This window comes from Acanthopagrus latus, chromosome 23, assembly GCF_904848185.1.
Source record: "Acanthopagrus latus isolate v.2019 chromosome 23, fAcaLat1.1, whole genome shotgun sequence".
In the NCBI taxonomy this organism is placed as follows: domain Eukaryota; kingdom Metazoa; phylum Chordata; class Actinopteri; order Spariformes; family Sparidae; genus Acanthopagrus; species Acanthopagrus latus.
Genome location: NC_051061.1, coordinates 19,723,002 through 19,749,860, shown reverse-complemented (window position 1 = coordinate 19,749,860; position 26,859 = coordinate 19,723,002). Strand labels below are relative to the sequence as shown.

The following is a 26,859-nucleotide window of genomic DNA, read 5'->3' as shown; positions in this document are numbered from 1 at the left end:
ACTCTGTAAGGAATCAGAGGACTACATGAACAGGACTACAAGTACGAGTCGAGCTCATGAGGGTATTTGTAAAAACACGAGGACATCTAGTGGTTAAAACCAGAAGTCCCAAGTCTCCCCTCACATTTTTTTTTTCTTGAATATCACAGCCCAGAATAGACGAGAGGGAACCGGGGAGAGAATCACTGACCAGCTGCACACAGAGACACTGATGCACATGTAGTGTGTGCCGGCGCTGACTGGAGGGCACGAGATGACAACGTTCCTCTCCACACCTGAGCCGGCACACAACTTAAGACCCTTCAGTCATCGCTGGGCTTCTAATTTAAAAACCTATCGACTCGCATCCAGCAGAGCAGGAGCACTCACAGACGGCCGCGTTCCTCCCAGCCACGAGGAATCCTTTGTCTAATCTACTGTCTCTTTGAAGAAACATGAACATGATTGTGTCACAGCGAGTCCTCCGGCTCTCTGATCTCACACCGGACATGATGAACACACCCGTCTCTCTGTGTTTCTTATGTGCGCTTTCTCCCGGGGGTTGCTTTGGCGTGACAGGATGTGTTTGATCTCCCAGGTAGCTGCTGCAGAGGGGAGGGGATGTATTAAAGGTCGAGGACAGACGGAGACAGACACCGAGAGCAGGAACACGGGAGATTTGTCTGGAGACACACATACCTGCTATACCTGGAAGGTGGAAACAACAAGTGCACGAGAGGTTTATATACAACATCTCTCTCCGTTCATGTCAGTGAAAGCACCACGTTCAAATTTAAATACAATCTTTATTTCAAGATCATAGACATCTCCCAAATGTAATAATCCAGTAAACAGCAACACAGGCATTTACAATTCAAGGACAAATAATTCACTGTTACGATAACAAATCGAAGGTGCTCGACCAGCAGTTGCCTTTAAATTTTGGACGACAAAAACCAAATACTCAATCCTACGATATTTCTATAATAGTGACAGTCGTTAAAAAAAATTGGGACGATGATCTGTTAATTCACAGTCTGATTCTTTTGCAGTTCTTCCCCCCCAAAAAAAACAAAGTCCTTTTTTTTCTTCATTATGGTCACATTTTGTAAAATGCTCTTTGTAGCAAATGTGAACGATGACAAAACTTTTGACTTCACTCAACATCTGAAGACTAAAATACTTTTTTTTCTCTTTTTATTTGAACATCATCAGAGTAAATCAACGTATTCAACGTATACTGAGCGACTGACTTGTACTTATACTGACTGAACTTACACTATTGTTGCCCGTCTGTCTAGGTGCAACATAAAGACATCTACCATACTGTGACTGAACACGGACAATTGTCTTTACTGGGGAAAGACGCTGCACGTTCCTCACATTAAGAATCTGGAAAAAAAGATTGCTTTTCATTTTAAATAGTCCCTGTTACATTGAATTTAACTTTCAACGTTATTAGAAAGGTGTAAATTACTATTTCTTTTTTTTACTGTATTATAAATGCTATCATATCATATAGTTTTTTATTTGACAATATAAGGGATATTTAGACTCAAAGTGAGGTTGATTTTCTTTTTTTGTGTAAACATTTGACCAGAATACAGAGAAATATATAAGCCACACAGAAAAATAAGGAATATGTCGATCAATAAGACCCTTTAAACTATTTAAATATACTGAAGTCCACCTGATAACCTATGGTGTGCATGTCTTTAACAAAAAAATGAATAAATAAATAAAGAAGGCAGGTGATATTCATATACCGATGATGAAGAGTTTCAGTAACAGTGCACAAAAACACAAACGCTGCCTGTAAATATTTTTAAAAACAGAAAAAATGGAATCATAAAGGCGAGAGCTGTTCAGACGGACTGAAAGGATTCTTCGCTCCCCGTTAAGTAAGGCAGTCTTCTTGAACACCTGAACAATCCCTGTAACGCGACACACTCTCCAGGCATAGATGTGTCTTTTTTTTGTTGTTGTTGTTGTTGTTTTTGTTTCACGTGCGTCACCCTCACAACTCCACGGGGGGGCGAATGACAAAGCACTACACAAGCAGCTACTGTTATAAGTTATATCACTATCGAAATGCTGTCGGCGTGAACATTTTGGTGCCAAGTTCTCGGTAATTGCTACAGTTTATTGTTATTATTATCATTATTATTTTTACTATTTTGTGTTCATGTTATCATTATTGTGTCCCCTGTGTCACATCTAAGCTGGTTACACTCGTTAACAACTCCCAAAAGCCAGTTTTGTGTATATCTTCTTACGCTCGATTGGAGATGCAACATCATGATACCCGGTTTGTTTGTTGGGAGTTTTTCCGGGCGAGGAGTGTAACCCAGCCTGCGCTGTTAAATGTCACGTCTTGATAAATGTTTACCAATTGTGAACATTAAGCTACAATGGTGACAGTGAGGGCCAGTTACCTGGACAGGATGTTAACTTAGATTAAATCATAAAGAGGCCTTTTGCGGCCAGATTCACTCAGAGACATTTCAGCCTGGAACAGATTTTTAGCTCCTGTTGGACTCAGGCTTGAATTAAACCTCCAGTTTGGAAGTCAGATTAACTCTAAATCAGCGAAAACTCATGAAAAATGTGGACTTATTCACGTGAAGTACTTTTTGTGCCTCTGTTGTTTGATCATCACCGTCTTTTGGGATTTCTGTGCTGAGTTTCAGCTTCAGTCCAGCGCTGATGAGGACGACACAGGTGAGCGATATTAACCTGATTAGTGGAAGCTGAGTTCACTCTCACCGACACAGCTGACTGAATTTAAGTGTGTCAGTCGAGACAGAATCCTGGTTTAACTCAAACACTGTCCAGGGAACTGGGCCTTTACACTTGCTACGATAATACTAGCTCGCTAAGTCGTCGCTACTAGTAAAGTCTAGGCTACTCCATTGATAAGCTGTTGCCAGAATTTGTGCTTTTTTGAGTTTTTCAATATCAATTGCATAAAAATGTCATATTCTTTACAATGTGGTTGTTTAATTCCAGGTTGTAGTCTGATCCTTATTTTTCTCTGTTAGATTCTTACCTTCGGTCACAGATGAGACTCACAGCTTTGGAGGACTGGCGAGAGCTGGTGTTGAAAGGTTTTGCATTTCCCCTTAAGTATAATTACGCCACTGCACAGGTTCATTATGCCTTTTCTTTTTTCTTTACCTCATGGGATCAGGCTGCACGCTGAGACACACACTCAAATTTTGGTCCTTGTAGGAGGACTGTGATGAGCCGGGCATGGACTTAAAGTCAGCCTAACAAAGGCTCTGCCATGTCTAATGGCTGTTTCTGTAACTTTCTGAACACTACGTGAGCTCATTAACAGCAATTAGCTGGGTTTCTCCTAATAAGTGTTTTTTGAAGCCCTACCATCTGGACACAAGGCCGCACACTGTGGCACACACTGTGTTATCTTCAGGGATGTCATTCTCTCCCTTTCAATTATCAACCGTCAGGATCTTCTGGTGTATCCCCATAACCATGATTGTATGAGTGGTTCTCAATATAACCTCAGCTTCCCGTGGAGGAGAAGAAAGGAACATGCATGATTAATCATTTCACTGATTAAGTAGTGAAAGAAAAAAAAAAAATACAGTAAGTCAAACCTGCGTGATTGGATTGTGTTTCTGTTAACATGTTGGCTTTCTTTAATTTAAAGCATAACTCTCACCAAAATGCAACCTAGGGTCTTTTTATGAACGTACCCGAATCAAACTTTAGTGTAAAAGCATAATTACAACGAAAGCGCCGCTTTTGAGATTTACCGTATTTTCGCTTTTCGGGTCAAAACCATTTTCAATGCTAGGGGCACTTTTATGTTAGCATCAAAACTGCTATTTTTAAACCAAGGTCTCTACACATGAACACCAGCACTGACAACATTGTTTGTGTACACAGAGTTTACTAAAAAGAAAGTTTTTGAACAACTGACTTTAGGACTTGTTTTTTCCGCTCGCTGCCATCTTGCCAGTCGAGAAGTGTCAATCTCCAAATGCGATTAAACACGGACGAGATTAATGGTGGACCGCTCCTAAAGCTTTGTTCCATGCAAATGCACAGATAATTTGTTGTTTTGTTGTTAGCGAAAAACAATATCGACCTTGATGTTCAAAAAGGAGCCTCATATAAGAAACAATTCTAAAATCAAAAGCCGGAAAAGTCACGTGAGCTACAGCGTGGATAGTTGTTACTGGAAGACAGTATGTGACCCGAGTGAAGACAAAGCAGAACAGTGAAGAAGACCGGGAAGAGACTCCTAAAGACATGGCTGGGTATGAAAAATAAGATTTTATGGGCAAGTTGTTCAAGTTCGATGGACGTCCATACCTTTTCAAGCCCGAGCTGACGGATGAAGAGATCCAAGAGCTTGTGGAAAGTTGTTGTTGTCGTCTTCCGGCAACAACTATCCACGAGAGATCTCACATTAAAAATAACGATTTCAGTGCTATCATAAAGTGCCCCTAGCACTCCCACTGAAAATGATTTTGACCTGAAAATTGAAAATATGTAAAATAATGCTTTTACACGAAAGTTTGACTCGGGTACATTCACAAAAAGACCCTGGGTTGCATTTTGGTGAGAGTTATTCTTTAAATAAAACCAACAATAAAATGCTCATTATTCTCATTGATAATGACTTTAATGCTGGTTGGGAAATCATTAAAATAATAATTCAGAATTCTCAGAATTATGGTTACTCCCTTTCTAGATGAGAGTTTTGTGGTTTTATGGTGATTATGCGATTTACTAACTCCAAGTCAGTATGATAGCTCCCAAATATTCACTTTTTGGCACCAATCAGGCCGGCGAAAACAACATTTTTGAAAAAAGTATATGTCAGAACTGAATATTTTAGGATGATGATTAGAATGATAGTGTGTGTTTTGGTTGCCATCACCTGGATGAGTTACCTTCGATGGCAGCTGGATTCAGGAGATCACATGATCTCACAAGATCCAATCCTGCCAGGACGCTTGTGGCTGAGCACACAGGCACACTGGGAGTACTGGCAGCTCCTGCCGTGATGTAGGTGTGACGACCAGCAAGAGATCTGCCTTGAAAGACAAAAAGCTCCTCAAGAGGTGGGAGTAGTTGCTTCCTGCTTCCTCGGTTAGAGAACTGAGGGCTTCTTCCTTGATGGAAAACATGTTTTCTCTCTCTCTCAAATGACTTCAGCGAGAATTTAATTTACCGACTGGCTCTGTTGGTGGCAGAACACACTCTCTTACTGTTGATCTAAGTGGATGAAATTTAATTGTGTTGTGGTCATCCGTTTTTTTCTTTTTTTTTTTTTTTTTTTAAAGTGTCTGCCCTTTTCCAAAAAGTTGGTTGGCCAGATGGCTCAGTGAACACAGACATCCACAACACAGATTTAGACCGAGATAAAGGAGTGCAAACGCCAGTAATTTCCTCATTTTCTCTTCAAATAACCACAGTCATTGTTCAAGACAATTTCCTCTCTTAAATATGACCGATGAATTTGTCATCAATGTGCCGAGTTCATTAGATTTTAAATTAGTTCGCTCTTGCCAGCAGGACTGTCACAGAGATGTGCAGTGACTCACCGGCATCAGACTGTGAGAATGAACTCAGTCAAAAAGAATTGGTCTCCCCACCCCGAGGTTTCTGGCCTCCTCGACGACCCATCGCACGCTTCGTAAGGAGCAATCTGAAAAGTCGAATGAAGCCGAGCGGTGGCGTGCGCCTCAGGGGAGCGAAGGCTGCCGCTGATCGGTTTGAGTGGCCGTAAAACACCAAGCCTCAGAAAGTGCAGTTCTCCAAATCTCTGTCCTCATGACTTCCTCCATTATGTGGGTACTTCGATTCACGATTGCTTGTCAGTGTGCCACCGTGTGATCAGGAAAATCAGTGTGGGTTCAAGCTTTCCCATCCTAAATAGGATTTCATGCAGTTTATCTCCATGATGTGCATGGAGAGTGTGAAAAGTGTCATATCTGAGGTATAGATTTATACTTTGACTGGAATACTATTGGATATGTAAGCTACTTCCACAAAATAGTTCTGTAATGTTAAATCTATCATATCAAAGATCATACAACAAATATAACAGTTAACCTTGTTACAAAAAATATAGACTAGTAACATTTAGGATCAACTATCCATTCAATTCTAAAATATAGTTGAACTGAGACAGTATAGGGTTGCACAGTGACAGGATGTTCATCTCCCAGTTAGAGAACAGTGATAAGCTCCACTGTTCCTCTTTTTTTTGTTTCTTTTTTTTTTTTTCCAACTCTTTTCGTTTTGGTGTGATTACTGAACAAACAATAACATTGCAGGGAAATTCAAATATTGTAAACATCGTACCAGTACAGAAGCACATGTCGCAAGACGCGGTCAGAAAACACCAACACAGGCAGCGCTGACAGCTTTTTTTTTTTACTCCTCCTCCATTGACTTCTCAATCTCCTTCAGCCTGCGGACAAACTCCTGAGCCTCCCTGTCCCCGATGCGCGCTTCCAACATCCTCATGATTGGCTTCTCTGGAGGGGAGAGCAAACAGATGAGAGCGCCTCCTACACCTGACACAAATATCTTGAGATTGAATGGCTTTTCATGCTGTATTGGAGAAGTAATTGGAAACCCAGAGCTGCACCCTCTGGACTTCCAGGAAGCCAATATTATGTTTGTGTAAAACAAAACGCTGGATTCAGCCCGGAGCTTTACATACCGCTGGGTTTACTGCGCGACAGGTGGAGGATGGAGGGCTGGACGCTCTTCCCGGCTGGCGAGGCATTCGGCCTCCCCGGCCAGCAGAAGTCGCTGAGAGGGGCCACGGCTTCACCGGCAAAGTCGTTGGTGGACAGCCAGTCATAGTCCATCACAGTGAAGGTCAAACAGGCGAACCTGTGTCTGTACTGCTCAGGGCTGACGTGGCTGGAAGACAACAGCAACCAGAGGAATCAGCCTCAGGCTGTGCACGTACGTGAAGAGAGGAAAAACAGTACTCACAAGTAAAAGAGTTCATCGAACACTGGGTGCAGGGTCTTCAGCTTCACTTGTGTGCGTTGACTCTTGGCCATAGGGAACAGGTGGTGTGGACAGAGCTCCACTATGACAAACGGGTCACTGAGACCTGACGAGGACCAGAAACACCGAGTGAAACCTTCGATAAAACAAGCTGCATTTTACTCAGACTGGTGCAGTTTTACCGTTGGCGTCCAGCGCGATGATATCTGCAGCGTGCAGAATCTCCACCGTCAGTCTCTGCTCCGGAGCGTCGTAGTAACACTTCACACTTATCCGACCAAAACGGGTGTGTTTGAGTGTTTTCTGAAACATTCAGCGTAGTTTTAATCAGTGACCATGTTCACACGAAGAAAATATTCCAAAACAAGACAATATTTCTAATCATAGAAATCATCATCAAGAGATCAAAGTTCTCCACCGGTGACAGACTTCATTCAAAAACCCTCTTGAAAAGGTTTCTGTTGAGGTATTTACATCAATCTAAAAACATCTGTTGACATCCAAGTCTTTCATTTGAAAGTTTAAAAGCAGGTTCTTCTGTCCTAAAACCCAGAAAAATATCTGAATATCCCACCTCTCTAATCTGAAAATAATACATTCAGAATAAAGTAAAAGTAAAACTAAGTTAGATTAAAAAGATGGGTAGAGGAAACATTCATCTTCATGTTGCCTCGGCTGGCAGCACCCTGTTCTGAAGAGTCCAGGAGACAGCAGGCTTTTCAATCAGGGGTGAAACACCAGGAGGCAGAGTGTTGTGCTGTTCAATCAATACACATCTCTCCACTTCAGGGCTAAATGAAATTGTCAGCCTGGTTAAGTTGAAACACACCTGATGGGAAATCTTCTCCAGATAGTACTGTTCAATCAGCTCGAAGGAGGAGCATTTATTCAGCCTGAGCTCCTCATCCAGGACCTGAAGAAGCGTGAGCACGGTCAGAGAGAGAAAGAGACAAATCAGGCAGAAGGACGTAAATACTGAAAAATAAAAAATAAAAAGTCAAGTCCTACCTTATAATCTCCACTCTTCATGTCCTCCACAGAGAGACCCTCTCCCTTCATGTGAAAGAAGTGCAGCAGGGTCTGAAACATTTAAGTTAAACAAATGAATATCTTTCTTATCAATATCTATATATGTATACATTTACACAGTATTCTTGTATTTTACACAACAACAAAATCATTTTGTCATGCTGTTGTCCATATAAATGAATATTTTATTGTTACATTTCTATGTGATTACTGTTAATAACCATTTCTATTATTTTTATTTTGGTTTCATTTACTCTTCACTCTCACTTGTGAATGAGATTCTGATCTCGGTGTGACTTCCTGATTAAATAAAGTATATATTTGTTTTTTGAGACGGATGCAACACGCACACAACTTGTTTTATCTCTTTCTGTGCAGGGAATTTAATCTCCCCCCTCCTCCCCAAAAAAAATAGGATTGCACTGATTGATTTATAAAAAAGGTCGACGCTTTGGTCTCAAGACATTTATTAAAAAAAGCCCCAGACCTTTGTGACCTTTGTCAACCTTTTTAATAAATCAATCAATGCAGAAGTGAAAAAGTGTGTGCAGGAATCTGCTTTTCTTCGCTGGAATTATATTCATTCTTTACCCGAAGAAGTCACTGTCACTGACAAACATTGGCCCCTAAAATATGTTTTTAATCGACGACACCTTTGTTTATATTGGAAAAGAGTTGCACACAGAAAATCCATAGCACGAGCTGGTGGTCACCGCCTTCATCTGTCTAATTTCAACAAACTTAAGTGTTAGGATGGTAGAGAGATGTGTTGTTCACACGAACAGCGTGAAACTTCCTGCAGGCAAACATGATCTCTCTGTGCCAGTCTCCAAACTGAGCCCACTCATGTAGCAGGCCGTGACTTCTCATGCAAATCTGTCCCATCGCCTGCCAGCTGGTTAAATTGGCATTAGAATATACAGCGGCTCCCATATTCTCATTCACGAGGGAACTCATTTTGCTGCTGAACTATTACACATCAACTACACAAATATCTAATATATGCTAATGATTGCACGACAGCGAGCGTGAAGAGCTAATTAAAGGATGATGGGAACAGTTGGGATGATAATCCTGACACATGTCTTTTTTAAGCACACCTCCTCTTAGTGGGCAAACTGGGAAATAAGCTATAAATGAGTGTTTGACGATGTGAACGCAGTAGTCACTGACCTCCACTGTGTACTGGAAGCGGTTGTAGAACTCCACCTGGACGCCCCTGTTTTCTGCGACCGCGTCCAGGATCATCCGCAGCAGCAGCTCCCACATGCTCTGGAGAACTCTGCGAGGCAGCAGACACAATGAGACGCCCACGCGTTTGTGTTTACCAGCTTTTTAAATTACCCTCACTTGGCCTTGCATATGTTTTAACAGATAATAGCACGATAATAATAAGTTGCAGCACAAAACACGTCCGAGTGATCGCATTCGAACACAAGCGCGGCATTATTCGCTGAGATGACACAATCGCTTAACTGATAATCAAATAAATGACATTTTATTTCCGAGAGGGTGAAACAGTGAGTATGGTTGCAAAGTTAAAGACTCGCTAAAGTAAATTTTACGTGTGCTGGCAGACGTCCTGAGTAGAAGTCAGACGTATGCTGAGGATGCATGGGGTGTGTGTGTGCAAAAAGAAATACGCAGCAGACAGGAAGTCGAGCTCTTTGTGCACATTTCAACCTTTTAAACACTGTAGCTTCATTGTTGCTGTGAGCCAGACTTGCTGACTTGTCAATACACATCGAGTCTGAATGTTTCAAACAGTTTCAATCTTCATTTTCTGCCGTACTGACACACACATATCAGCTGTGCTTTCTCACTGAAACGTATTCTTAAGTGATTTTTGATGTTTTAAACTCCTTTTCAGGATTATATACATTAAGTATGTTATGTTAATGAGTCTGCTGTTGAGAGAGTGAAAAAGCAAGTGTGACGCTTGCTTCCCACCTGATGGTTAAAGTGAAAGGGGGGCTAGCCAGGGAGTTAGCAGCAGCTTCGACCGATGCTAACTTAAGGAGGACCAGTTACAACATGTTATGCCCTCATTGCTGTATACATTTTTCCCTTTTGTTATGGTAGAAAAAACTCTGAAATTCCAGTCTCATGACAACACTGCTGCAAGAAAGATCCTCTCCATGTATCTACTGAGGCATGCAAAAAGAGTTCCCGACATTTGTGTGGCTGAAATCCTTGAAATGGCAAATATTCCTACTCCCACATTAAAAAAAGCTCCAGATGATCATTTCATGAGTTTAGCTGGCAGACACAAGATGTCTCCTGCTTCACTGTAAAGTCTGTTCTCACTGTATGAGAACTGGAGGGTTCAGGTTCACACGTCACACATGTGTTTGCTGAATACTGGATCAGGAGCGGCTTCTAAACTTTCTGCGATGCAACAAATAAAAAAAATAAATCAGAATTTCGGTGAGCACACAGAACTTTTTAGACTCTGAGCAATCGATGTGAAAACAGCCTTTTTGTGTCAATACAGTGAAGCTCAAACATTAAACTTAAGGAACACAAAGAAAAAACAAACTTTTCACTGTCAAAACATGAGTTATTACCACACACATTACTGTGCACAGTGGGAGTAAAGTTGTTTTTATCAAGCCTTGCCTGATGTGTGCCTGCTCTGTTTTGTTTTCCTTGTTTTTTCTTTATTCTACTGATTGTTTACTTGGAACTATTATCGTCAGCTGCTCAGGCACGACAGATGGAAATTAAGCCGAATGTGGCCCGATTGATAACAAAAAAAGACGTGTTGTTGCACCTGTCAAACAGAAAACAAATGAAGCAATACTCACAGTGAGGAGGAGGAGGAGGAAGTAATTACCTGGTAAGATTCTCCTTCACGAGATGTTCAGTCAGGATGACCATAGTGTCTTGTAAGTACTTCATAAGAGGGGACACAGCCTGGAAGAATGGCACATAATCTCAAGCACTGTGGCTGCGAACACGGCTGATAAAAGAATGAATGGTGCAGAAAACCACTTCCACTTACGTCATCGTTATTGATGGAGTCTGGAGACAGGCTGATGTGCTGGATGTACCTCCGCAGCTCCGGCAGCATCTGCACAGCGACAAAATGGATTAATAAGCGCACAGTGTCTCATTGTTTCAGTGTAGTTGCTCCGCAGGTGCTCGTGCTCCGTGCACGCCAACCTTGTCGGTGAGCTGCGCGATGAGACGCTTGGCTTCTCTCTGCAGGTCCAGGTCCATGTTGAACAGCTGCCCGTTGAGCGCCTTGTAAACCTGCTCCTTCCCCTCCACGCCGCACGACTCCTCCATGGCCCGCTCCACGCCTTGCCAGTCCAGGTCACGCGGCAGGTGACCCAGGAAGACGCGCACGTGCTCCGTGTTGTTCAGGGCGATGCAGAGCTAGCAGAAAGCGAGGAGGAGCAGAAGAGGAGAAACAGAGGGTGGAGGTGGAGAAACAGAGAAGGAAAAGAAGCAGGGCTACAGAGAAGTGGAGGGACGGGGCGCGAGTGTAAATGATTGACGACGACAAGAGGCACCTGATTTCTTTCTGTGTAGAGTGTAAACATATCTGATCTCCTGCTGAGCCCTTTGTGTTGCCGGGGAGAACACGTGCTGACATTTACTTCCCACGTCATCATGTGCCCCCCCTCCTGTTCGGCCTTGCTACAGGCGTTACCTGCACTGTGAAGCTCTTGTGGTCTCGACCCAGCTGGTTCCTCTCAATCTTGCGCGTTATCATCTCCGAGTAGCAAACAGCCTCGCTGCAGAAATTCTTTGACAGATAAAATACCAGTCTTGTTATCAAAGTCGTCTTCTCACTTTCATTGTTTTGGTTTTGACTGTAAAAAAGACATGTCTCCCTGTGTGCTCATGTGTTTTTTTACGGGTGGGACTCACGTCTGTCAAACGCGTGATGAAGATGAAGGCCCCCGCAGAGTCTGGCCAGGCCAGCTGGAGCCAGATCTCGCGTACCTGGCTGAAGCACGCCGTCACTTCGACCGCTGAGGAGCTGTGTTTGGCCTGCTGCACAGGATCGAGCTGCCCACAGAAAAACACACATGCAACATGTGAGACGCACAGACTAGAACAGGTGACATGTTTTTTTTCTGATCCATGTAGTGACTAAGAAATGTATTTCAATCGTGTTATATACATCACTGAGCAGGCAGAAGCTTCACACCTTGTCAGTTTCCACGGCTTTACGAATTCTGTCGCAGGATCTGTCATGAACGATCTGCAGCCACTTGTGAATGGAGGACTTGAACCAGTTATGAAAACCCGTCAAGGCCAACATTTTAGTGTCCCTGTTGGAGAAGAATGGGAGGATTTTTTTTTTTTTTTAATCAATGAAAAGCTGAGGAAAAGGTTAAAGTCTCATCTCCTCGCTGACATTTCAAATCAAACAATCAAAGGCTTTCACGCAGTATGAAAAGTCATTAGAGTCGAACTGATCACCAACTTGAGAGGAAGAAACTCCCGAAAGCCTTTGAGGGTTTTCAAGGACATGAAGAGCTCAAAGATGGTCTCTCCCATCGTCTGAGTCAGTCTGGAGCTCTCCTGCTCCAGAGTCCCACAAACCCGCTCCATCGCTACGCTGACATCATCAGCTACCTGAAGGCCGAAAGAAGTTGACTGTGTTTGAGTAACTTTCCTGTTCCATGACTTGTTCTCAAGTGACTCGTGGCATCATTTCCTGTGGCGTACCTGTTTCTCCAACTGCCTGTACGACAAGCTGAGGAAATCTACTTTCACCGCACTGTGGAGGATGGAGTGGCATCGGTCAAATCAATGCTTCTGCGCCAAGGTTGCGTGACATTTGCACATTGCTGATGAGGTGTGTTTGAATGACGCTCACCTGTAGAAGAGCTTGTTGTAGATGTTCTGGGCTCGCTGCACGTCCACGCACACGCAGTCGACCACCTGAACGAGCCGCTTCAGCTGCTCCTCCAGAGTCTGCGGTGTCAACACACGGCGAACAACAACAGCATCCCGGGCGTAAATTCTCAAGACACGGACAGTAAAATTATAGACTGTAATCATTTCCATCACTGGAACTTTAATCAGCGTATACTCACCCCGTCCTCTGGTTTATATTGCGCAATTAAGCTCTCGTACCACTCTGCACTTCCTTTCTGAAATAATTACACAAATTAAGGCAAATTAATGGGCTGATTAAATACTTGATGTTCTTTGAGTTCAGTTTTTTTTTTTCTGACTTAAACACAACATATGGGTAGCTTTATTCATAAGAGTGCATAAGACGTCATGACAGAAGACGCTACGTTTCTTCTTTAACATTAACATTTACACCAGCAGCAGCTACCCGGCACATCACTGCACTCTGCAGCTGGCAGAGAACATGCGTCATGCCGGCCTCATTTGAAAAAACAATCTGAAAACACTGCTCTGCTGATGGAAAAACCTCTGTGGTTGTTACCTTGACAGCAGTCGTGATGTCCAAATGAAGCTCATTTCGAAGAGGACATACAGTCTTAAACGCCCGCATGTTTTGCATGTAGCCAATCCCCCTGGCACACACAGACAGAGAGCACTGCGATAAAAGACTGGAAGGTCACGTAACTGTTGATTTCACATCGTACACTAACATGTTTGTTGGTGAAATCTAGTAGGCACAAAAGCTTCAGTCTCACAAATTTCTTGTCACTCTGATTTTTACGCAGAATCATTATCACTGCAGGAACTTTAACTGTTAGGTGAGTCACCATGTGTGAGTGTGTGTGTGTGTGTGTGTGTCTGTGTGTGAGTGTGTTTCTGAGAGGTGTAGGAAAGATCTCCCTCGAGGTGTTGATCACTGGGCAGAGCCGGACTTCATACTGGGAAGTTTCTATTTAAAAACTTCTCCAAATTAGTCCGATACAGCAACACGACCTTCAGTAATTAGCTGATTTTACTGGCTGGCATTTATGTGGAATAGACTCCCTCACTCGCTGCACTTCACTGCCTTAAATTCATTCTTTTGTGCGATGGTAATGTGCAGCAACGGCCCAAAAAAATCTGTCTGTCCAGCACTTTGACAACAACACCAGACTGCCATCAAATTTAGCTCAGATATCCATCGCCTTCTTTGGATTTTCTGGTTAGAGTTTCCCCTCGGCCGAACGCTTCGGTTGATGAATATGTGTCCTAAAGTTAATGCCTAGAAGCTCAACATGTACATAAGCTGAGCATGTACGTGCTCTGAAAGGGTAGTCCTTTCAGATTCCCATGACTGTATGGCCGTCATACCGGTGTGTATGACTGGATCTGGTCACTGATCGTACTGGTGGAATGAAAGCACGTTATCATACAGGCAGTACTACACGTCGAGAAAGATCAGATATATGTAAAACGTTGCTTATGACCACAATGTGTTGGTGTATAAAAAGCTCTTTTTCAGGTTTTATTCAACAAAATTTGTGGTTGGGGAGGAATGTTCAGTATTTTATTTTGAAATGAGTAATGAGCAATGTTTGAAGCCCTGCTTCATCCTCCGACTGTTGAGGTCTCTCTGTGTCTGTTGGGGTGAGAGTTGTTCCTGGTATGGCAGCACGGGCGAGTGTGTGATGCGATGCGATGGCAGTGTGACTTTACCTCAGCATGAGCTCGTAGCGTGTAATGGCAGCGGCGCTGGTGCAGGGGAAAACCTGACGCATGTTCTTCATCAGACACAGGCAGTGCTCTGTGTACAGCCTGAAGCTGTCTGACAGCTGCCTCTCCTGGACACAGGAAGGGCCCTCAGTTATAGCTTCGTTCACACTGGCTGTGAGACATTTTTGGCTGAACCAAAAACCTTGATGAATGTCAGTGAAGAGCTGAGCTAATGAGGTGACTTGTCTCCAGATGATGAAAGGTTGTTATCTTACTGAGAGGAGGCTGAAGGCGGAGAACCTACCAGGTCGCCCCTCACAGCGGTCGGGTCCCACTCTGCATCGATGGTCCTCAGGAGGCGCAGCAGCAGGGAGTAGCACACCCTCTGGGTCCGATGGTGGCTGCTGTAGCACTGCCAGCGACTGTTCCAAGAGCGAAACATGCACCTTTTACCTGACGCCGAAGCTTTCACGTCTGATTTGATCAATTTTATTCCACCATTTATACTCACATAATGGCCTGTTGGAGGGGTGGGAGATCAGTTTGCACAGCATGGTGAGTCAGTATAGTCCAAGCTGAAGGGCAAACCTGCCCGTTCCAGTTGTAGGGCTCTCTCTGCAATTACATGTGACACCATTTGAGTTCAGTCATGTTAACGACAAGCAGGGAACAATCTGTATGAATTCTGCAAAAACTGTGTAAATTAACAGCCAGAATCCAGACAAGCATCAGATGAACACATGGTCTTTGGAAAGGTTACCGTCTGATTTTGAAATGCAAAAATAAACCCGCAGACGACCTTTAACTGCCCCGAACAGCTGAAAAACACAGTGGCCCCACGTCATGTCGCCTTACATGGTCCAAGTTCAAATTTGACAACTTTACCCATGTTTTTCTCAGAAAATATCCGTTCGTCCATTTATTTCATTATTTACACTAAGTTAACTTAACTATGCATACAAAATGGTCAAAAAATAAGTGTCTAGGTGAAAACACAGCCTACAGAATTTTCAAGTTTAGGCCATTTAAACTATGTATTGTTGGTTTTTAAACTGCATCGGCTGTTATTCAGCGTGTAGGTGGCTCAGGAGGGAGGGGATGGTTTGTATCGATTGATGATCAAAAATTGTCTTTTGATTTTGGGATGAACTGTCCCTTTAAAACGGGGATACCTCAACTCCATTCTCACTAATACACAGAATACAATACCCTGCAGTCAGAAGGAAGTCTAATCAGCTTTAATCCCATCCAAACGCCGCTACAGGCCAAGCTGCAGGTGGTTCATCCCAACGGACTGATCAAGCAAAGATCACAACCACAGATGAGTTCATTATAAAGGCTGTTTACTCACCTTGACATGGGCGTGCTCATACTCCACAATCTGACTGAGCAGTTTCTTGTGAATAGAGATGTTTGAGTCTCTCTTAGACAAAGCCGTGTCTCTCTGAAACAAAGTGTTAGAAGTTCTTATTCTTTATATCCCGCAAACACAAGAAGACCTGCATACGGAGCGACTATTACCCCCCACTGACCTGGTTGGTGAAGAGCTTCATTATCAGGTGACATTCTCCCTGAACTTTAGACGTGCTCGATCGAGGCTCCAGCTTAAACCAGGTGTCGTAGCCGCCCACTGGGATCTCCTGCAAGAAGGAAACCAGCCGGATTAATGACGCTGACACACTTCCAGGGTCACATCGTATTCCTGGGTGGGATCTATTGGCGGTCTTTGATTTGTCATAGTCGCCTTTGACTGGTGAGACTATGAACTTTTCCACTCACATTCAAAGGGATGTTGAGGCATCCGAGGAAGTCGTCGACGTTCTCCTCGGAGCCTGACGATGCGGATCCGTTGGCACGCACTGACTTTGCAATTTGCTTAAAATACCTGGCAAGAAAAAGCAGAGTGCAGGGAAAGGGGAGCCTTTCTCGTCACAGGGTTGAATTCATGTCTAATTTTAAAGCCTGCAATCTACCTTTAGCTCAGGCTTTCATCCACCATGACAATTAGAGCATCGGCAGAGTGAGTTTCATTTCCAAATGAAAGTCGGCTGTGACTCAGATCTTACTTCAAGTGGAAAATGGCACATTTTATGATTTCTTTTGTCCCTTGGTTGTGATTGACATGCCAACATTTTTATCAACCATGTCTGCTATTTATTAGTCTCTCTGTGGCCTCGGCTGAACTTTCTGTGTTGTCTGTGTGCTCCGCTTTATTGGCACAGGGCTTTCCTGTGTGTCAGCCCTTATTTAAGGCTAAAAAAAAACTAACCAAATAACCAAATAAACCCTTAAAATGATCAAACAGGGTGGTGTCAGTAGTTTTCAAAAGATGTAGATGACGTAGGCCTCTTTATGCACAGCCGAGTGAGTGACTGCTTGACTGACTCATCTGTTTGTTGCCACAGTGTCAACTGGATGAATCAATTAAAGGAAAAGTTCAAAATTAAACCATCATCTTCTCACTGCAGACAGAAAGTCGAGTGAATGTTTCTGTTAAAATTACTGACCGCCCGTCGTGCTTGTACACTCGATCTCAGAGTGTAAATAACATCTTTTCATATGAATTTGGGATCTTGGGTCTTCTTGGCACTCAGATTGCGCCTGATGACTTGTATGGAGCCATGTTATCTTTTTATTTCCTGTCATTTCTACATTTCAAAACAAGTCACCCTCTGCTTCAGTTGTGCAGGAGAACGCTTGCATAACTTGTGAGAAGATAATAACTGAATTTTTCATCTTTGTATCAACTCTCTGTTTAATAGCCAGCTTGTATAAATGTGGACACAACTGCACCGTGTTGCCCATCAGACCTTCAAAGAAAGTAAAAGGATAACACTGCTAAAAGAATTTCTTAGCAGAGATGTTTCTACGACAGTTAAAATCATTACACTTCATAACATTAATGGTTCGATCTTACAACACAGCATCTTCTACCTTCCCATTCCACGAAGCCCGCTGACTTCATTGAGCTTTTTGCAGGCCTCCGCAACGGACACGTCATCATCATGATCCCTAAAGATAAGAGGATAATTCAGCAGCTATTACTGCCTCTCATCTCCACCGAGAGCCAGTTTGCACAACAATTGACTGAGCTGGGAAGTGAAGAGGATCGACAGTGAATACGCACTGTAGCAGAATTAACTTTCTCAACTTGTACAGGAGTCAAGAGCCAGCTCTTTACATTTCAGCGTACACGCTGAAGGATGTACAGGATAAAACCGACAAGTATAATAATCCAAACCAGCTTCCTGGAAAAACTGTGATGTTTTTTTTGTTTCATGCTCACATCCACACACAGTACATGCATTTATTTGTTATCTAGGAATGTATGTAGATTCATCTTACATAAAGCGATCTGAATATAATGAAAATCATCAGCACGGTGACATCCAAGCTGTTTCTTACCATATGTCAAGATGTAAGAGGTCATTGTGGACATCATCTACTTCACTGTGGAACAATAAACAACCAAAAAACAGGAAAATCATGAATTGAACTTTCTTGTCTGTGAGTAAAAACTGACAGTAAACACCTTGATGCTTTATCCTCCACAGGGCTGATGACAATGTGCTGCACTGGTCACATAAATCACAGCTTTGTCCGTCAGCGTGAAGCAAATGAAACTGTGAATCCTCCACGTCACACACATTTCACCGCGGCCAGCTTTCTGATGGAAGTTAAACGGCTGTACTCACAACACAAAGTGCTCGTCCCACACCGGGTTGAGAGTCTCCGGTTTGACCTCGGTCACCTGGATACACCTGGCGGGTAACACCTCCTTGGTGCTGGAGCGTTTCTCCAGCTTCTCCTTCCTCTTCCTGAAGCTGAACTTTCTCTCCTTCTTATCCTCCACCTCCCGCGGGCTCTGGCCCACCAGGATTCCCAGCATGCAGTAGGGGTCGCTGTAACCTGGCAGGCCGCGGGGTGACGCGAAGAAAAGGATAAACACACGTGTGAAACTGTTTATATGTTTGTCAAACCGTATTGTATTCAGTTATATGTCTCACTTAGGACTAATGTGATAAAATAAATTAAACCTAAATGAAATCTAAGTCTATACAAATACATAGAAAGTAAACACGTAGTGAGACATCAATGAGAAAACCCAGTAATTTCCTATTTTTTTATTTATTTGTCTTTATTGTCAGAGGAGAGCAACTGCAGCTCTTGACCATGAATATTCAGAAATTTTAGTTTTCTAGTTGTGTCATCATGATACAACAGAAAGTTGTGGTAACTCTTCCCGTTAAGGTTCCTGTAAAAACATTAGATATCAGTAATCAGGCCCTTATAAGTCCTTATCGGGTGCTCATTAACATTATTTGTTAATATCAGCATTATAAACATGTTGACTGTCACTGCTGGTCAATCCTGCAGGCCTCGCTTACCTTGAAAAGCTCAACAGGAGGACAGGAGGTGAATCAACTGATATTCAGTGGGTGAGAGAAGCTTTTCAGTATCCACATAATCAGTGCATAATTCCTATTGGTATCGGTTCCTAATGTTTTTTACTTACTAATAGAGACGGGCTATTTAACGCATGAGATGTCTCACCGTTCGCGTCCTTGGCCATCAGATTCTTTGCTTTCATGACAGAGACTCTCAAGGAGAAACTCGCCCGCTGTGAAGAAAGATGAGCGAGAAAGTGAAAGTTTGCAAGGAGACGCAAAAGGAACGAGTTAATGCACCGAGCTGCCACACTGCATATTCTGAAAAGGAAAAACCTATTCTTGTATTCTTCCATATACTATCTTAAATTCTGCCTTTGTGAGTCATAAGGAAGATGAACTCAATGTTCCACTGAAGGCAAAATAACTAAACAGCAACATGTTTTCACTCTGGTCTATGTTTCTCTCGTCAGTCTGTCATCGGGGCTCTCTGCTCTGGACGGAGATGTTTGAAAGGTCTCTGGCAGTCAAGTGAAAGTAAATAAAATCATAGAAAATTGAGCTCTAAGGAGATACAGGTCTCTCAGCCTCCATCGGCTTTGACCTCCAGCTGCCGCTCAACAGGCCCTGTTGTCACCGTATCACCACCTCACACCTCAAACTATCGGCGAGGGCACTAAAACACCAGCTGGAGCTGCACAACGGACGACTACAGGAAGCTGCTAGATCTGCACTTCGTGACGACCGAGGACTTCACACATAATAGATTTATTATGTGTTTTATAACAAGATAATGACCTGGACTGTACCCGACGTTTAGCGTGTTTTAGGTTCCATTCACAGTAGGTGTTGTACATTAGACACTAGTATAAGTATTTTCTAGTGTTCCCATTGGTTTCCACTGACTGTTGCATGACACCACATGACAACAAATGAGGAAACCCTTTAAATTAGCATGGACGCTGCACTCTGTCACAGTCTGCTTTGAGTTTTGTTACATTATTGTTTTTAATGTAATGCATACACTGATCAATCTGTATATTCTGTACAATGGAATCACATTCTTTTATGCTAAAACAAAGTAAACTAGATGATGAGCTTGTCTGATTATACCAAGCAGATATTTCCGTAGAGTGGAAGAAGAATTGAACGATAGTAGAACCAACTTCTGAAATGAAAATATTTGCATATTCATGTATTCTGAAATTGTTCATTAGGAAAGAGTAGGTGCCCTTTTAAGGATTTTAATGTGGTAATTATGATTTTTTTCCCCTTCAGTAGTTATGTCGGAAACATGTCTGCAGGGGATCTTTAGCTATTTCCATCCTGAAATGACTTTAATGGCACCAAAGACTGACTGAGAAGATTCTACGAAGAGAGTATCAAAAATACATAAAAGTCTGAAATTGGGCCACACCGCGCCGCAGTGGTTAACCCGCCATCACACGGCCTTTCTGTGCAAAGTTTACATGTGTTCCAGTTGTTCCATCCATCAAACACACCAGGTTATTTCTACAGTCGGTGACCTTGACCAAGGCAATAGCTAAGACCTGGAGTCGATCCCCAGGCTGCGCACCGCCCACTGCTCCGTCAGGACGGGTTAAATGCAGAGTTTCACCTTGTTGTACATTGTATGATATGTGAGATCAATAAAGGTTTTCCCTTTTCCTCATGAAACACCATAAACTTGAGTCAAGAAGCTAAAACTTAACACAAATACTGGTATACTCCTTCAAAATCTTTATAAAGGTACAGTTTTCCCTTTAATTGAGCAAACTGATGAATAAGGACTTTGCTTCCACTGCCACAATCTATCTGAAGGATGTTGTTCAGAATACATTTGAATTGTCAGTGACTCATGTACAAAGTGTCTTTACCTTGGCTTCTTGAACCTTCTGGATAATGATGTCTTGTTCCTCTTCACCCATATCGAACACCTTGAAGAGATGTTCAGAAAGTGTCTGAGTTATAAAAAAAAACCTGAACACAACTGAAGCTCCCACACAAACGATTCGGTTTAGTCAGAGCTCAGCAGGGAAATTTGAAACATGCCTTAAAAAACGGGCACCCACAAAGGACACAGGAGAGGTTAAGATACAAAGCAAGACACTATCTGAATGGATGTAATATCACAGCTGAATAACAGCACGACTGGGCTCTGATGTTTAAACAGGTTTGAGCTGAGAGCATCTGCTCAGATACCACCAGCCTGCTCACAACAAATAACACTCTCGTAAGTGTTACACAGATTTAGAGAGTCTAGATAGATAGATAGATAGATAGATAGATAGATAGATAGATAGATAGATAGATAGATAGATAGATAGATACCTTTAGCAAGTAAGCAAACAGCTCTTCATCGCTCTTCACATGCTCCGATGAAGGCACTCCCACCCGGCTGACCACGGTGTACACAGCTTCCTCATAAAGCAGGTCGAGCTACATGGAAACACACTCAGCTTAATAACAACCCTTCAAAAAACAAAATATTCTTTTGCCTACGTAATTTTTATTTTTGCTCTGCTGCACATCAAAAGCAGGGAGGAAAAAAATAAATAGATAACCGCATACTGTTATTGTGACTTTTAAGATTTAATTCCTGCAGAGACACGACGGAAGACAGTAAGAGCTGCGGCGACTCACCTCGGTCCTGCTGATTCTGTCAGGGATAAAGGACTGGTCCACATGCTCCTGGGGTGGAGGCACCGTGCAGGCCCCTCTTTGGCACTGCGAGGGGACAGAAACAGTTCAGTCCAAAAAAAAAAAACCAAAACAAAAAAAAGCCTTCCTTAAGGCTGTGTAGACTGAGAACTGCATAGAGGAGGTCACAGAAATGTATTATGTATTAAATGTAACATCTCCACAGATTTTTAAGGACCCAGACATGCAAAACTGACATCAAACAGCTAGTTGTGACAAAGGCTGACTGTTGTTGCTCCTGTGTTGCAGCCAAAGAGCTGCACTTGAACGCATCGTAAAAACCAGCAATGGCCAGCTGAGAGAGAGGAAATCTAAAAACTCATGACAGAGGATACACAGTTATCATGAAAAAGCAGTGTTTTGTTTTTATTTTTACGCCACTCTCGCCAGAATACTTGTCTGGATCCTGGCCAGCTGATATATGCCAAATTCAGAAGACTCGTTCCAAATGTAGATGTCCACCATAAGGGACATAAAGCCGGAATTTAAGTTCTGAGAAGATAATGTTATGTCTTGTCTCTACTACATGTTTCAATGACGACTGTTTTCCCTCCCCCTTCTTACAGCAATTAGGACAGAAGGACACCAGAAGCTCTCAGCAGAGATGTTAATACAGCACCGTTGCCTTGTTAGCAGTATCAGCAGAAGGAGCTGAACACCGCCACCAACAGCAGCTTGTCACAGCTGAGCTCCCAGTCTTCTGAGCGTCCGACTCACCCCAGCCCTTCTGTCTACAAACGTCACATTGGGCACCACAGCGGGCTGAATGACAGCGCTGAGGCCCTCTAGCTTCACAAACGTGCTTCAAATGCGTAACAGATGGAAAGGTGGAAGGTTTGGGGCGTGGGTTACCTCAGCCTGGGCGGCCCGCAGCATGTTCTCCTGTTTCTGAAGGACGGCATTCACGCGCTCAAAGAACTCCACGCTCTCCTCGGAAATCCTGCCGAGATGAGGAAACAGATTGACGATTAATCTCCTAAACGGCGACGAAGTGAGAGGGAAATACGGCAATTGTGGGGAGAGAAAGTGAGGTGAAATGCATGTTATGTTATGTTATGTTATGTTATGGTAAACAGATACATCCTCTCATCTGTTGTGATTAAAAAACAAAGCAGGATTCGGTGACACTGATGGGATCATGTTTCCACTCCACGTTCAACTGCTGGACGTGGTCGCCTGCAGCTCAGCGCCTTATTCGCCATCAAACACAGTCTAATCTCATACGCTGAGAAGCCACATCAACTCTGGACCAAAGCTCTCAGCAATCCAGCATGTCTGCACCCTGCATGAACCATGTTGATCTACTATGATTAGCAGTGCTGTGTGCAAAATGCAAATGATGTTTTCTGTTTCCTCCAGGTGTGAGTGGATCCCCGGACTCCCGCTGGCCCCAGTTGTCATGGTGATGGAGGCACATCCAGGCAGGGAAGGGCCGAACACCTTGGGATTTCCCCCACCAACCCATCACCCCAACCTCTCGCTCTCATCCTTCCCAAATCTCTCAGCAGGGCATCTTCCTCCCAACAGCCACGCTGTCTGCCTCCACACCACCGCCTCCTCCAGCCTCTGTCTCCTACGACGTCACATCACACAGAAGAGCCGTCCACAGAGGCCCTGTCACGCTCCTTTATTAGCGTCATCGCATCACAGCGGGCGTGTAGCAGCCTATCCCAGCACCCACTGGCTCTCTTCGTGGTGGGGGAGCGGATGGCAACCCCCGAGGTATTGATGAGGACTAATGGCAGCCACGCTGGGAGAGCCGGTCTGGTTTCCACCGGCCTGAAACCCAGTAAAACCTGAGAAGGTGATTCGGTTAAAATGATTGAAACCTTTAATCAATACGAGATTAGGGTAGTTAATCTCCGTTCGGTGGAAATTGCTGCAGTAACAAGCGCACCCCCGCTGTCTTGCTTTTTAGCAGGGCTGCGATTATTTTCTCTACAACTCCGCTGAATGAAGAAAACAGTACAAAGTCCTTTTCACAGCTTCACAAAGTCGACATCATTAACAGGTACACGTAAATACAATATGTGCAACGTGCTGGCGTCTGCACACAACATAACGCTAATAGTTATTCATTTTTAAGCTAACATAAAATATAAATTGCTGTTGGAATAAAAGAGACCGGCCTCTAACAATATGTCTTTTATCAGACATGAAAGCTCCATAATGTGTTTTCCAACAGAGCTGCATACAAAATGAATGAACATGGGAGCAAAATGATATAGAGGAAGAAATAACTGCAGGTGATGGTGTGGACTGCACTCATCTGTGCAAAAAGACGTATAACTGATCCCGTCATTGAGAAGTCTAATCACAGTACTTCAACATAATGGGACAAACTGACTAAATATCTTTTATACAACTAACTCATTTAATGTGTCGCCATTGCTGAATTTTCAAGAGGGGGCAAATAATTGAATAAAAGTTGTAGACAAGTTTATAAAGTTTCCCCTGATTTAACAACTCTGTGATTTTTTGATGTGCCGCCAAAACCCCCATGCAGCTTTGCACAGAAGGACAGACATCCGATCGCAATGAAGGTAACAACAACACATTGATAAAAAACTAGGTGTAAAAGCTTCTACAGGTAACATATCCAGATACACATTCCAATTTTAATATCAAGTGTGATTGCTTGTTTCGTCGTACCAACAGTACAAAAGCTGAACAAATGTATCATCATGTCACAAGAAACTGAAAAGAAAACAGCAGCACGCTTATTTTAAAAGTAGGAACTGGTGACTTTCAGCTAGTTTAACTTAAAAAATGGGTTCTTTGATTGTTCAATAATCAAAATTCCTGTAATTGACTAATCCAATATCTAAGTCTTGGATTTATGACAAAAGTATTGTTTGTAATCTTTCACTTGTTATTACAAGAAGCACAACAATGAAAAGCCTTCAGTTTTCAGCCACATGGTGTTTGTTGATTTCTTCCAAATACCCATCAAAAACAGAGTTGTGTTTCTAATCTAAAAACCCTCCGTCAGTGTTTGAAAGCTTGACACCATAAATCCAGAATCTATGATCAGTGAATGACTCCACAAACAAAGCCTGTTGCTGCTGACAAGAGACGAGAGGGTTTTGTTTATACTTTTTGGGAGCTTACAGTTCTCATTTGCACATATAGTGCAAACAAGCTCCATTTGATTTTAATACTTGAGAGACACTCAATTCTTTCCACATCCATCTCCCATCATCAAGGGCATTCTCCCATCCAGAAATCTGTCCCATCTTCCGTCAGTCAAGCAAACAGCTCGAGGATTTGTCCCGACAGTCTGGGATCTTTTGTTTGGAGCTCGGGGGACGACGTGTTCATGAGCAGAAATAAAATCCAGTCCATTCTGATTGGATACATCTAAAAAAGAAAAAAAAAAAAGATGGTACTGATATCTTTCAACCTCTCTCTCTCTCTCTCTCTCACACACACACACACACACACACACACACACACACACACACACGCACACGCACACACACATGCCACCAGAATAACAAACGGATTTGATGTTGCTAGGAAACAGGTTCATTTTTTTTTCATTCCCTCTTTCTTTTTTTTTTTTTTTTTAAACCGTCATTTCATTCCCGTTTATCTTCAGTATTCATTCAGTTGTGTTTTCCCGTCTGGAGAGTAAATAAAAAGGAAAAAAGAAATAAAAAAAAACCAAAAACATCAACACTCTGAACTTCTTCTCGCTGCCCGTTCGGATGTGGCTAATTGGGAGCGTGACGGTGACAGCAAACCCTCGCTTCAAACTTCAACATCATGTGGCAGCGCATACATAATGATTAATAGAGCGGGCATCACTGTTGTCTGCAGCATGAAAGACAACGTGACGTCTGTATACATTCCACTGAAGTAAGATGTTTTTTATTAGGATTCATCGCGCTTGCGGCTGCTATCGGCGCCGAGGATCTCCATGACAAGGATCCCCTCTCAGATGCTACACACAAGACGCTTTGTTTTACTCTAATTACACATTTGATTAGGCAGCTAAACACTGCAGGTGAAAAGGCCGGAGATACGACTGAAACAGCTCTGATAGGATCTCTCTGTTCTCTGAGACTCCCAACTAGAAGCCCTGACAGTAGCCAGCTGTTTGGTGAAGATGATATAACATATTGTGGATATTTCTCCCCGTTGAATGGACAGCATGACTGTAACTAATGACCAGAACTGCATGTATCAGAGGATTTAAAAGATAAGGCCGATGATTTCTTTTCCATACTGGCAACAAATCTCACTGGAAAAACAAAATCAATCAAGCCGAATGAATTGATCCGACTCACGAGTGAAGCCTGATACATATCATTCTGTGCCATGGAGCTGCATTGTTGCCCAAAGACTATTAAAAACAATTTAATGAGTTGCGCTCATGTTCGACACGTTATAAACAACTGAAAACTCCAGGCTGTGCCTCCGTCAGTGGGCTTCTTTTTCTTTGCAGCGTGCAGTTTTCACAATTATTTCATCTGTGCGACCATTTACCTGAGGACAGCGACCAGGGGGAGAGCGATGCCTCTTCCTGTTGTGGTTACGCAATGGCAGGCTCGCTTCCTTTTGTGCCGTAATGACACCTTAATTTTCTCAGAAAAAAAAAATCGAGCCTGGTGTCAGACTGAATAACACACTGAACTGAGAGGTTTGTGGCGAGGCAATCCGTGAGCAGATGGTGCCACTTTTTCATCAGTGATTACAGCGTGCAGTCACCGTGATTTAACTTAAGAACAGTAAGTCAAAAGTCAAAAAGTAAGTCAAAAAGTTGCTCACTCCCAGGCTAAAGTTACACATACAACACTGATTCTTGGATCAGCACCACTAATGCGTCACTTAATCTAAAACATTTGTATTCATTTGTTTTTTTTGGGGGATTTTTTTTTTTTTTTTAAGGTTGTCGTTTAGTTTTTTCTTCTTTCTTCTTCGAAATGTCCCAATCTGAGAAAGAAAATCACATCTTTGGTGGAACTCTGCTAAAAACAGCCTTTCCCTCCACATGTGGACTCAGCATGTAAGCCCAGAGTGTCAGGGATTATCATCTCCATTCCAACAGGGGACCCACTGGAAGGTAGCGGCCAGATGAGCAACTGTAAATATTCTTCCTCCCTGCAGAATCATCGAAGAAAAGCTGCTAACAAAGCTCCGCTAATTCAGTGATGAACACATTTAATATCCTACCGATTCTTCA

The 26,859-nt window shown here is 42.9% G+C and overlaps 1 protein-coding gene across 2 annotated transcripts in view; it reads right to left on the bottom strand.

Moving 5' to 3' along the window:
- Positions 1 to 4,574: 4,574 nt before the first annotated feature.
- The window catches only part of baiap3 (BAI1 associated protein 3), a 34,938-nt gene continuing 12,653 nt past the window's right edge, over positions 4,575 to 26,859 (bottom strand). For both annotated transcript variants that reach the window (XM_037087666.1, XM_037087665.1), the window contains 32 exons: positions 22,524 to 22,611; positions 21,615 to 21,698; positions 21,303 to 21,410; positions 20,849 to 20,908; positions 19,138 to 19,204; positions 18,279 to 18,492; positions 17,989 to 18,033; positions 17,518 to 17,595; positions 16,363 to 16,468; positions 16,116 to 16,223; positions 15,935 to 16,027; positions 15,095 to 15,198; positions 14,888 to 15,005; positions 14,587 to 14,711; positions 13,433 to 13,523; positions 13,071 to 13,127; positions 12,851 to 12,948; positions 12,700 to 12,751; positions 12,455 to 12,606; positions 12,176 to 12,299; positions 11,893 to 12,033; positions 11,672 to 11,767; positions 11,179 to 11,394; positions 11,018 to 11,086; positions 10,850 to 10,929; positions 9,187 to 9,295; positions 7,993 to 8,064; positions 7,814 to 7,897; positions 7,167 to 7,287; positions 6,967 to 7,090; positions 6,686 to 6,891; positions 4,575 to 6,497 (listed from right to left, as the gene is read on the bottom strand). In XM_037087666.1, coding sequence (XP_036943561.1) covers positions 6,394 to 6,497; positions 6,686 to 6,891; positions 6,967 to 7,090; positions 7,167 to 7,287; positions 7,814 to 7,897; positions 7,993 to 8,064; positions 9,187 to 9,295; positions 10,850 to 10,929; positions 11,018 to 11,086; positions 11,179 to 11,394; positions 11,672 to 11,767; positions 11,893 to 12,033; positions 12,176 to 12,299; positions 12,455 to 12,606; positions 12,700 to 12,751; positions 12,851 to 12,948; positions 13,071 to 13,127; positions 13,433 to 13,523; positions 14,587 to 14,711; positions 14,888 to 15,005; positions 15,095 to 15,198; positions 15,935 to 16,027; positions 16,116 to 16,223; positions 16,363 to 16,468; positions 17,518 to 17,595; positions 17,989 to 18,033; positions 18,279 to 18,492; positions 19,138 to 19,204; positions 20,849 to 20,908; positions 21,303 to 21,410; positions 21,615 to 21,698; positions 22,524 to 22,611 — 3,394 coding nt within the window. In that variant the 3' untranslated portion in view covers positions 4,575 to 6,393. The remainder of the gene's footprint in view (positions 6,498 to 6,685; positions 6,892 to 6,966; positions 7,091 to 7,166; positions 7,288 to 7,813; positions 7,898 to 7,992; positions 8,065 to 9,186; positions 9,296 to 10,849; positions 10,930 to 11,017; positions 11,087 to 11,178; positions 11,395 to 11,671; positions 11,768 to 11,892; positions 12,034 to 12,175; positions 12,300 to 12,454; positions 12,607 to 12,699; positions 12,752 to 12,850; positions 12,949 to 13,070; positions 13,128 to 13,432; positions 13,524 to 14,586; positions 14,712 to 14,887; positions 15,006 to 15,094; positions 15,199 to 15,934; positions 16,028 to 16,115; positions 16,224 to 16,362; positions 16,469 to 17,517; positions 17,596 to 17,988; positions 18,034 to 18,278; positions 18,493 to 19,137; positions 19,205 to 20,848; positions 20,909 to 21,302; positions 21,411 to 21,614; positions 21,699 to 22,523; positions 22,612 to 26,859) is intronic.